This window comes from Entelurus aequoreus, linkage group LG05 (assembly GCF_033978785.1).
Source record: "Entelurus aequoreus isolate RoL-2023_Sb linkage group LG05, RoL_Eaeq_v1.1, whole genome shotgun sequence".
In the NCBI taxonomy this organism is placed as follows: Eukaryota; Metazoa; Chordata; class Actinopteri; order Syngnathiformes; family Syngnathidae; genus Entelurus; species Entelurus aequoreus.
In genome coordinates, this window is record NC_084735.1 from 62,852,113 (window position 1) to 62,865,037 (window position 12,925).

The 12,925-nt window shown below is 41.0% G+C and overlaps 1 protein-coding gene across 2 annotated transcripts in view; it reads right to left on the reverse strand.

The window, feature by feature from the left end:
- The window catches only part of LOC133650865 (protein phosphatase 3 catalytic subunit alpha-like), a 60,959-nt gene extending 51,238 nt beyond the window's left edge, over positions 1–9,721 (reverse strand). Inside the window, exon 1 of one of the 2 annotated variants that reach the window (XM_062048588.1) lies at positions 9,480–9,721. In XM_062048588.1, coding sequence (XP_061904572.1) covers positions 9,480–9,534 — 55 coding nt within the window. In that variant the 5' untranslated portion in view covers positions 9,535–9,721. The remainder of the gene's footprint in view (positions 1–9,479) is intronic. The other variant, XM_062048587.1, reaches the window with a different exon arrangement.
- Between the last annotated feature and the right edge of the window lie 3,204 nt (positions 9,722–12,925).

The window sequence follows — 12,925 nt, forward strand, 5'->3', positions numbered from 1 at the left end:
GATCATTTACTGTACATTCATTTTATGATGCTCCTGCCTGTCGCGTTTGCTATGTTTTTAAACATGCTGGAGACATCTACCACTTTTTATGGCCATTTTAGACATAGTCTAAAGTGCATCTACAATGGAACATTGCATGTTGTCTTCTGCTCACTTAACAGACACAGTTCACTTCGCACACGTTTAGTAGATCAGCTTTGCGTGTGCTATCAAGTTTGCACGTGTTTTAGTTCATGCAAACCTTCAGTAAATCAAGCCCATAAAGAGCTCTCTTTGCTGTTGTAGTTAACGGAAGTAGCGCTCTGTGAAATCAGTGTGCTTAGGAAAGAAGTTAGGGTGATGCTTAAAATGACCAAAATACTGTAAATATTACATGTTATCATGAATGTCCCTGTTACTACATTACATGCATACTTACAGCATGTACATAAAACTGTGTTGGGGTTTTTTGGATGTTTTTAGATGGCATTCTAGACAGAATAGATTATATCCCCACCTGCATTGTTACTGTAGCTGACTTGTACAATACATTTAGAACACACAGAAAAGAGACAAACGTGTGCCTCATTTAAGGATTGTGGATGAGGGGCAAAAATCCTAAAAAAAAAGTGTATCTTCTCTTTTGGCTCATTGGCTTGCACTGCTCAACTAGTAGGAATTTGTGAACTTGTCTTTGAACCGCGGAAAAGGTGCAAGACTGGACCACGCGTTACACAGGCCTGTTAATGTACCCCAATATGCTGTAACACAACTATTCCAACTTCCTTCCTACAGGTTACTTCAAAACTCTTAAAGCAACTTTGACCATTTGTGAGTCCTACCAAGTGGAATGAACTATTTTGCATTGTTTGCAAGGTGAGCGTACTCTCAGATTCAAGCAACTTTTTTTATTTAACTTTCATAGCAAAATTTTTCCTATTTTAACATTAATGCTGTCAATTTATATAGATGAAATATCGACATAAAAGAAAGAAAATGTCAAAACTTCACAAAAGGCGTACATCCGGCTCGCCAAAACTTTTCATTTGGCCCACCGAATATCAGCCAAATAAGCTTGATGAAACCATTCAATCTAGGGTTGCTCATGGGTGCAGTACCACCACGACACCACTGGGGCCAACAGCAAGGAATGTTTCACAATGAAGCAGCAGTGGGGTGAGTAGAAGAAGAACAAAAATAGCACTATCAACCCTGAAAAAAATCAAAATAAATAGCAAAAATCTGACTTTTAAAGACGACTGGACAACAAAGTGCGAATGTTCTGCCCCGAGCAAGTGCGAGTCACTGGTTCCTGTCGGACTTTTTAAGACACAGTATTGTAGACAAGCAGCAACAACGGTACAAATCCACACGTCATCAAAAAACTTGGTCACATTTTTTAAAGTAGATTTTGTGCGTAAATATATTTAGTTTGTTTTGTATTGAAATTACCGACTATGTGATGCCTTTTGTATTTCGAGGTCGTGTTGTTTTTTCATCTGAGGGCAACCCTGGCGATTAAAGCTTGTTTAACACATATAGCGCTAAATTTGACCAGTACAGGGCGATAATGCACCTTAGGTTTATTTGTGATGAGTCACATACATTGTGTGTTTGAGTAATAAAAAAACACAATGGACGTTATACTTTTGTAATGTTTATTTTATGTTTATATTTTCAGTCTTATAAACCTTAATGAATGAAGAAGTGTAAAGCATTAAAACTGAGGAAGGAAAATAATTCAAAAGAAGGAACATCAATTCTCGACAAAACGTCTGGAGCTTCTGTTTCTTTATGCTGTTAACTATCTGTTGATCTGGAAAAGAGTAGCGAGGGTAGACTAATGAATGTAATGAGGGTGCAGTGTAACGTTTACGTTGGAATTAAGTAAACGCAGTCTCAAAAGAATATCTGCGGAGGCAATTTTCTTACGAAACTTTCAAATTTCGATGTCCGGCCCCTGAGCCTTGGGCTCTTGAAACTGCATCTCTCTTCATTATGTAGTTTAATAGCCCTGGCACACACACACACACACACACACACACACACACACACACACACACACTTACACACACACACACACACACACACACACACACACACACACACACACACACACACACACACACACACACACACACACACACACACACACACACACACACACACACACACACACACACACACACACACACACACACACACACAAGCCTTCTTCATGAATTTAATTTAGTATTACTCTTATATTCTTTCTTTTTTTTCCGGAGTTTCCTGAATTACTTAACTAAAGGCATTGCAGTTTAAATCAATTCAATTCACCAATTTATTTCGAACACAACAAACCATCTACACAATTTAAACAATTAAGCATCTCCAATGAAATGTATTATTCTGAAAAAAAAAACAATAGTATTACTAAGACAAAAATTTTAAATAAATCCTTAATCATGTGAGAAGAAACTGTGTCGCTCCTGCCCAGTCATGAGAAACGGCATGCATAACTGCTGCTAAAATCATCTCCGGCACGCTTGCCTTACTATTGTTTACAAAGAATGTCTTAATACTGGCTGCTTGCCCCTTCTGCTGTTGCTGCTATGTTACTTGTGGACTATACTTAAATGCAACTAATAAATGATCATGTGATCAAAGATAGCTCTATTTTCCTTTTCACTTGTCTCATGCGCTCCTAATCATTGAAAAGTTAAATCAGCCATCATACAGCAAATCGGCAAATTTTGCATATAACAGCTTTCCTCCAATTAACACCTGCTTCCAATTAACGCCCCCTCCTCTTTCCGGTTTAGAAAAATGAACACCCTGGGTATAATTGGAGCATTTATGGTATAGCAGGTGCATGCAGCAATGAAAGGTTGCATTGTATTTTGATTTGAAGGGAGATTTATTGTCTGCTGTGTTATTGTTAATTTAGCAATGTGATTATCAGCCACATTACCTAAGCCTGATTAGGTACTAGGTACTAGGTTTCCTCCCACAGTTAAAAAACATGCTTGAGACTATAAATAGCCCACAGGCGTGAATGTGAGTGTGAGTGCCTGTGTGTATATAAACTATGGGCGTGATCTACTAAGATCCAAACACCACGCGCTAAACAGTGTGTGCATACATAAAATAGTGTGTACTATTAGTGGGCGTGAGAGTGTTATCTATTAACACTGCGTGTACAATTTATAACTGGTGCAGACTATTCAAATGAGGTTTTTGCGTGTACTACGCAGCTTTATATGAAGTCATATTCCTGTCATCATGCTTCTTCTTACTGTGAGGTTTTTTTCTGGGCATTTAAAAAGCAGTCCTGCAGTGCATCTACAACACAACCGCTGAAGGTGCGCTCATGGAAGATGCAAGTGTGCGTTGGATTGTTTCAGACACAAGAAAATGCATATTGCAAGAAGTTATTTTTAAAAATAATATCTCCAATATGGGGCAGCACGGTGGAAGAGGGGTTAGTGCGTCTGCCTCACAATACGAAGGTCCTGAGTAGTCGTGAGTTCAATCCCGGCCTCGGATCTTTCTGTGTGGAGTTTGCATGTTCTCCCTGTGACTGCGTGGGTTTCCTCCGGGTACTCCGGCTTCCTCCCACCTCCAAAGACATGCACCTGGGGATAGGTTTATTGGCAACACTAAATTGGCCCTAGTGTGTGAATGTGAGTGTGAATGTTGTCTGTCTATCTGTGTTGGCCCTGCGATGAGGTGGCGACTTGTCCAGGGTGTACCCCACCTTCCGCCCGATTGTAGCTGAGATAGGCTCCAGCGCCCCCCGTGACCCCGAAGAGAATAAGCGGTAGAAAATGGATGGATGGATGGATCTCCAATATGAAAAAACAAACATTGTTTTAAAAAATGCCAGCAGACACCAAAATGCATACATTTATTTTGTCTTAATCAACCCCTAAAGTTATCCAGCAGCTATAAAATTATGTTGCCAAATAGGCAATATATCTAATATTTGCACGTCCTTTCTAGAGGTACTAAATATAGAAGCAAAACAGCGGCTGCAGAACAATTTCATTCTTGATCAATCAATCAATCAATCAATCAATCAAAGTTTACTTATATAGCCCTAAATCACGAGTGTCTCAAAGGGCTGCACTGTTGATAGATCACAGTGTGTGCTAAATAATTTTTTTGGCATTTTCTCCTCCCAGTAATGAGGGCGTTCTGATGATCAGCATATATTCTGCATATTCACGCTAAATGGATTGAGCTCCTTATTTTTCTCACTGAAGAGACGCAATCCTCTGCGCACAAGTTTAGTAGAGCAGCTTTGCGTTTGCTATCAAGTTTGCACATGCTTTAACACGTGCAGACCTTCAGTAAACCAGGCCCTAAGTGCTCTGGGATTGACTGACGACCAGTCCAGGGTGAACCCTGCCTTTCACCCGAAAGCTGGGATAGGCTCCAGCCCACTCATAACTCCCATATTGTTGCATAACAACCCACTTGACCTATTTTAATAATGCAGCGCATAGTATAAAACAACTCCTTATAAATATATATATATATATATATACACAGTAGGTGCTCCTGTGGACCCCGTCCCTGAGTAACTGCCCTCAATATGCCTTAGTATTTCACCACAACACAGTGGTGACAGTCCCCTTGCAAAATAAACTTGCACGGACTAACAGATAATGCATTAGCATTCTGTTTCTTCTGTCACATTAGGACGTGGAAGAGAAATCAGAGAAGCTGTGAACTTGTAGTAGTTTCACTTGGCGGCTAAAAATAACTTGCTTGTCCTCAGTAGTCAGCTACACAGGCCACATACGACGACTCTGTCTCCGCTCATCACAATCATCTGCTTTTATCACCTCAGTGACACAACAGTATGGGTTTCTTTGCATGTCCTTTTAGCTGAACCACCTTTTCTACATGATAAACACTGAAAACAGTTAAAGTACTATGCCAGGCACAATTCTATTTACAAAAAAACATGGCAAAGAAAGGTATTTCTTTAAGATAAGTTTTAGCTACATATGGGAGGGATGGAATATCATAAACACCTCTCAGTATGATGCAGTGCAGGTCTACACCGCTTCTAAATACAACCACGATAAAAACATATTGTTAAATGGACCCGTCTCTGACAGTTCTTTGGAAAGACCTAATTTTGGATACAACTTGTCTATTGAAACCCCACGATAGGGTTCAACACACTACAGAAATCAGCGGTTTGATGCAATAGAAGACGTAATGAGGCGTGCGCCTGTAAAACATCAAATTGAGGGTATTTTACACCGATGAATCATGAGCCAGGAGCACCATAATAATGATGTGTCAGCAGCAGAGTCACAAATTGTGCGAGATAGAATTTGGAATGCGGGGCTGAACATTGTGTGCTATTCAGTGATGACACCCCGTGCAGTTGCTCTTTTATAGTAAGTAGCCAGAAAATTTCAAAATAATAGAATATTTGTTATTGTCGTTGTAGGTTGCAATAGCGTAACTCTGCAATGCATCATGCAAACAGGGGTCTCAGGGAGTATATGTTTGCAAAAGGAGATGGACAAAATCTTAGATACACCTCACAGTATGGTCCAATGTGGCTCTACACATGCACAACCTGCCACAATAATTGGTCGGACACGTTTCACATATTGGATGTAATCGACAGCACGGGTGCCCAAAGTGCGGCCTGCAGGCCATTATTAAAGGGGTCATATTATGAAGCCCTCCTTATCACACCCCCTCACGCTGTCTGCAATTTCGTGCCCGCCCCGGCAGCCTTGTTTAGTAGTTTTTTGTTTGTTTGTAAACTTTTACTGAGTCTTTATCCCACAGAGGCAAAATCCTGGAAGTATAAATGTGTATATTGACAATACAATGCTTTTCTATGCATGTTATTACTTTTACTGCACTGCTGCTTTGACCACTTGTAAACAATAGAGGCTTGAGCTGGCAATACAGTAAGACACACTACAAGCTAAGTTAGTGTTGTGACTTGTGACTTGACAACAACAAAGCATTTTTCCTTCATTGGGTGTCCTCATGAAAATGTTGTGATGCAACCGGTCCTACATAAATTAAAAATGGCAGACTCAGGCAACGATGTTTAGGTTTTCTACCATATATGGATAATTTGCTAAAGTCACAGTTCGGAAAAGCGTCATACTTGAGGCAAATTCCAAACGGACCGTTTAGAGCAAGGGTGTCAAAGTCGTTTTCATTGAAGGCCACATTGCAGTTATGGCTGCCATCAGAGGGCTGCTTGTAACAGCGAATAATGTATGAATATGCCTCTGGATTTCATTTAATTACATAAATTGTTTTAAGTAGACTGTCGATTTTACAGTAAAAGCCTTACGTCTACAAAATTTTACTGTAAAATATAGTCACTGCTAAATTTGTTAAATTTACATTGTTTTTTACAACATTATATTGTTAATAAAAGTTATTTTTAATTAAATTAATTTTAATTACAAGTTATTTTTTTATTCTGGCAACTTAGCTGCCAGTTTTTCTACCGTAAAAACATTTTTTTTTTTTTACAGTAAAACACTGTTAAAAACAACAATCGTAGATTTTACAGTCAAAAACTGGCAGCTAAGTCAACAGAATTTTAAGGCAAAAAACAGTAGTAGTTTTTTTCAATTTACAGCAATACACTGTAAAAAACAATGCACAATTTATTGTCATTTTTATTAATTTGATGGGTAGTTTGCTGTAAAGTTAGGTATTTTTATTTAGACAAAAACATGTTTGGAAAGTATGATAATATACTGTAATATTTGTTGCAATATTGGATACTATTAAAGGCAAGGCAAGGCAAGGCAACTTTATTTGTATAGCGCTTTTCATACACAAGGCAGACTCAAAGTGCTTCACAGACAACAAAGTGAAATGAAAGAAAATAAAAGCAAAATTAAAATGCCAACAATAAAAATAAAAACAGTGCGGACGTTAAAAGTTAAAAGATTTAGCTGAAAGCTAAGGTGAACATAAAAGTCTTCAGTCTAGTTTTAAAAGTAGTCAGAGTTGGGGAGAGTCTGACATCTTCAGGAAGTTTATTCCAGCTATTTGTTGCATAGTGATTGAATGATGCGCTACCTTGATTTGAGTTAAATTAATTAATTAAAGGTTAAAAGCTATGCAATTTCAAGCAGTGCATGTCTTTTTTCTGTCAAATTGAAAAAAATCAATTACATTTAGTGAGAAAATATTAAGTACTTTATTGACACATATTATTTCCAGGTGTTGGCGGGCCAGATAAAATGATGTCGCTGGCCAGATCGGGCCCCGGTCCTTGAGTTTGACACCTGTGGTTTAGAGTAAGTATGAAGGAAGGCAAGATAGTTTTTTTTCTTTTCTATATCTCTGCAATGCCTTCACAATTCGATTTTAAATGTTCGGACTTGTGCAAATCCCAAATACAAATAAGCATATATCAATAGGTAAGAGAAGTTGAAAAGGGCCCCTTTAAAAGTAATTGTTAATTAGCGCTAATACACAAATTGGCTTCTCGCTTATAAAACAAAGCTAAAATATTTTGTTTAGGGTATCTCGGCATATATTGACCGACATTAAATGTGTGATCTGAGGATGTCGTTGGGGCTTGTGCAGCCCTTTGAGACACTTGTGATTTAGGGCTATATAAATAAACGTTGATTGATTATTAATTAGCTTTATTGCACAAATGGGCTTCTCGCTTATAAAACAAAGCTAAAATGTTTTGTTTAGGTATATATTGGCATATATTGACCGACATTAAATTAGTTTTAACATGCTGACCTATAACGTACTGCATGAATTGGCTCCAGATCCTCTGTCAGAGTTCATCAGCCAAAGAAACAGCCGTGAGCGTGTCACTGGAGGCTCTGTCAGAGGTGACTGTTATATTCCTATGCTCAGGAGCACTTTCAGTAAGTCGGCCTGGTCAGTAAGGAGCGCAAATGTGTGGAACTCAGTACCTGAGGAGGTTAAACTGCAGGTCACAACTTACTAACCTACTCACTGGCCTAGTGGTTAGAGTGTCCTTCCGCCCTGAGATCGGTAGGTTGTGAGTTCAAACCCCGGCCGAGTCATACTAAAGACTATAAAAATGGGACCCATTACGGGGCGGTATAGCTTGGTTGGTAGAGTGGCCGTGCCAGCAACTTGAGGGTTCCAGGTTCGATCCCCGCTACCGCCATCCTAGTCACTGCCGTTGTGTCCTTGGGCAAGACACTTTACCCACCTGCTCCCAGTGCCACCCACACTGGTTTAAATGTAACTTAGATATTGGGTTTCACTACGTAAAGCGCTTTGAGTCACTAGAGAAAAGCGCTATATAAATATAATTCACTTCACTTCACTATCTTTTGCATGGCACTCAGCATCAAGTGTTGGAATTGGGGGTTAAATCACCAAAATGATTCCTGGGCGAACACAGGGATGGGTGAACATGGGGATGGGTCAAATGCAGAGGACACATTTCACCACTCCTAGTGTGGTGAAATGTATCAATGGTACTTTAACTTTAACTTACAAGGCCTTCACAAAAAAAAAAAAAATGTGGCTTATCAACACCTACAGGTGCCAGCACTAAAAGATGAGCCTGTTTTGATGCTGAGATAAATGTTATGTTGTGATGTTGTATTATTGTATATGTATTGTGTGTGTTTTTTCTTTTTCTTTTAAATTGTAATTTTACTGCTTTTTTTTTTTACATCATGGCCAGGGGACTACAGATGAAACCTTCTGGCTAATTCTGGCTTTTTTTCTTTCTTTTTTTTCTAACCATGTGTAGTCATGTGTTTTTTAATGAAATTGCATTGTCCCCTTTGAAATAAACTAATCTAATCTAATCTAATTGCCCCCTGCCGACTAAACTAAACTAAAATGATGTCTCAAAGTGCGCCTCACTCTTTTGTCTGTGGCCTCAAGTGCAAAAGTTGCTGCTGCACTGAGTGAGCTGCACAGCCATTGCTCTAATAACGCTGGTGGATATATTTGTGCACACCGAGCTGCTCCATAGACAACGCGAGCCTGGGCTTAAATGAGTTAGGGCACAACTGTGCGAGCGCTTCATCATCCTCCATTGATCATCAGACTTGGTTTCCACGGTGATGCCCTGAGCGAGCATGTCCACCCATGCATCTTTGTGCTTAGTCCTCCATCAACACACATACATCTTCATAATTCTGCACGTCAAAAAATCCTGCTGCATCACTGCCCCGTCTTATTGCGGGAGCTCCCCCCCCCCGCCCCGCCCCCCTTTAAGACAATTTCAAATGGTGACAGCTGAGTGCAAACATCAAAAATACATGAATACAGTTTTTAACATTTATACCACCATCGCTCCTTGCGCTGCCACGCGTGGGCAGCCTTGACACGGGAATTGTTTGTCAACACGGGAAACGGAACTTGATGGCCACGAATGCACCACGGAGGCACGACGTGGAGAGGAAAAATAAAGGCCACGTTCACGGTCGTGGCAGAAGAAGATGTTACGTAATATGTCTAAAGGCGGAATGACTGAGTTGTTGTTTTGTTTTACTCACATTTGACCACCCGATCGGCGGCGTTCAGGACGATGTCAGCGTTGGACATCTTCATGGGCAGTTTGCTGCGGTCGTCGAGGCTGGAAAGGCGTCCTCTCCGGAAGCAGAAGCCACTTTAGACAGATGAACTCTCAGGGCTGCTGCTCCAAATGCAGTGGGCGCTGTGGCATCACTCGGATGCTGAGGATGCGTCCCCTCCCCTCTCCTGCTCGTCTCCCTCCTCCGCCGTGGGTCGGTGCTGCGCGCCCGGGCAGGACTTGCTGCTGCTTCCCAGGCACGGATGGATGGCTGCTGGATGCTGGGGGTTGGGGGGGTGGTGGGTTGGGGGAGCTGGATGCGGGGCTAAGCTGCTGCTGCTGCTGTGGGGGAGGATGCAGGAGAGAGAGAGAGAGAGAGAGAGAGAGAGAGAGAGAGAGAGAGAGAGAGAGAGAGAGAGAGAGAGAGAGAGAGAGAGAGAGATGGAAGGAGAGGGGGTTGGAGGGAACTCCCACGCAAAAAATATTCACGGGACTGCCTGCTTGATGCAGCCGCAAGAAGGGGCTGCCCCCACGCACACGCACAGCACGGAGTGTTCTGCTATTCGTTTTTTTATTTTTTTTTATTGTTTATTCATCGTGTCAGTAATGAATCATGAGAATAAAGCAGCGTCAACAAATCCTTCATAAAAATCAACCAATAATTCGATAACACGTGACTCCAAGCACATAAATTAGAGGTACAACTAAAATGCATTGACACGCTAGTATAATCATTTAACTTCTACTGCACTTATTCCTACCTATAGCAACGATATTGTAAGATACAAACAATGTATTACTGTACATAAGTCAAGCAACAAAAATCCAATAAATTCGACTTGGAAAATGCTCATTCTGTGATTTTTAATTTTTTTTAATAAATCTTTATTTATAATCTGCAACATTTACAACTAATTGAGAAACAAGTACAAAAACAGTACAAAACAGCGCCAGGGGGTTGTAAAATTGAGAAACAAGTACAAAAATAGTACAAAACAGCACCAGGGGGTTGTAAAATTAATAAAGTAACTAAAATAGAATGCAAAAATATATATATACATATAACAAAATGTAAAGTCATAGCTACGTAAGTTCAGTAAATAATTTTAATTTGAAACACAGCATCATAGTTTTCACAGCTTTTTGGTTGTTAGAGGTAGAGAGTGTTTTAAAGTAGAAAATTATGCTCATTCTTATATCTTTAAAGGCCTACTGAAACCCACTACTACCGACCACGCAGTCTGTTTATATATCAATGATGAAATCTTAACATTGCAACACATGCCAATACGGCCGGGTTAACTTATAAAGTGACATTTAAAACTTCCCGGGAAATATCCGGCTGAAACGTCGCGGTATGATGACGTATGCGCGTGACGAAGTCAGAGTAACGGAAGTTATGGTACCCCGTAGAATCCTATACAAAAAGCTCTGTTTTCATTTCATAATTCCACAGTATTCTGGACATCTTTTGCAATTTGTTTAATGAACAATGAAGGCTGCAAAGAAGACAGTTGTAGGTGGGATCGGTGTATTAGCAGCGGACTACAGCAACACAACCAGGAGGACTTTGTTGGAGCGCTAGCCGCGCTAGCCGCGCTAGCCGCCGACCTCACCTTGACTTCCTACGTCTCCGGGCCGCCAAACGCATCGGGTGAAGTCCTTCGTCCTTCTGCCGATCGCTGGAACGCAAGTGAGCACGGGTGTTAATGAGTAGATGAGGGCTGGCTGGCGTAGGTGGAGAGCTAATGTTTTTAGCATAGCTCTGTGAGGTCCCGTTGCTAAGTTGCTAAGTTAGCTTCAATGGCGTCGTTAGCACAGCATTGTTAACCTTCGCCAGCCTGGAAAGCATTAACCGTGTATTTACATGTCCACGGTTTAATAGTATTGTTGATTTTCTATCTATCCTTCCAGTCAGGGGTTTATTTTTTTGTTTCTATATGCAGTTAAAGCACGATGCTATCACGTTAGCTCGTAGCTAAAGCATTTCGCCGATGTATTGTCGTGGAGATAAAAGGCACTGAATGTCCATTTCGCGTTCTCGATTCTCATTTTCAAGAGGATATAGTATCCGAGGTGGTTTAAAATACAAATCCGTGATCCACAATAAAAAAAGGAGAGTGTGGAATCCAATGAGCCAGCTTGTACCTAAGTTACGGTCAGAGTGAAAAAAGATACGTCCATCACTGCCTCTCAAGTCCTTCACTGTAATGTTCCTCATCTACGAATCTTTCATCCTCGCTCAAATTAATGGGGTAATCATCACTTTCTCGGTCCGAATCTCTCTCGCTCCATTGTAAACAATGGGGAATTGTGAGGAATACTAGCTCCTGTGACGTCACGCTACTTCCGGTACAGGCAAGGCTTTTTTTTAATCAGCGAGCAAAAGTTGCGAACTTTATCGTCGATTTTCTCTACTAAATCCTTTCAGCAAAAATATGGCAATATCGCGAAATGATCAAGTATGACACATAGAATGGATCTGCTATTCCCGTTTAAATGAAAACAAATCATTTCAGTAGGCCTTTAAAGGCCTACTGAAATGAAAAAATCATTTCAGTAGGCCTTAAAGATATACAGTAGCTCCTTCCCCTACCTTTGCAATTATACCCCCTGACCGTTAGGGGCTCCCATATAAAAGGACGGCGGTGCTTCCAGTCACAATAAAAGAAGACGACGAGGAACACTATAACGCATAGACATCTTATACGTAGACGCAGCATTGGCTGTTGTGACGCGAGAAATTTGGACTCCATCTTGAAGTGGTGATGAGGAGCCGGCAAGCAGCCTAAACTGACAGTTGACATGTACAAAACAAAGATGCCGGGCTGGTATTCAGCGTTTTCCTGCTCAAATGAACGGACTGTTGAAAATAGGAATAGGGGGATTACTTTTCACAAGTAAGATTAAACATTAACGTACTATTGGTTGTATTTTACACTGATCATACAGGGAGCGGACCGCCACAATCAGATAGTCCGATACCCCATACTCTCTAAGCACTCCCCACAGGACTTCCCGAGGGACACGGTCGAATGCCTTCTCCAAGTCCACAAAGCACAAGTAGACTGGTTGGGCAAACTCCCACGCACCCTCAAGGACCCTGCCAAGAGTATAGAGCTGGTCCACAGTTCCACGACCAGGACGAAAACCACACTGTTCCTCCTGAATCCGAGGTTCGAGTATCCGGCATAGCCTCCTCTCCAGTACACCTGAATAGACCTTACCGTACACTGACACTGTATGATCAGTGTCAGAGCTTGGTCCGCATTGCCGGCAGTAAGTCGGACACGTTTCCAGTGAGGGTTGGACTCCGCCAAGGCTGCCCTTTGTCACGGATTCTGTTCATAACTTTTAAGGACAGAATTTATAGGCGCAGTCAAGGCATTTAGGGGATCTGGTTTGGTGGCTGCAGGATTAGGTCTCTGC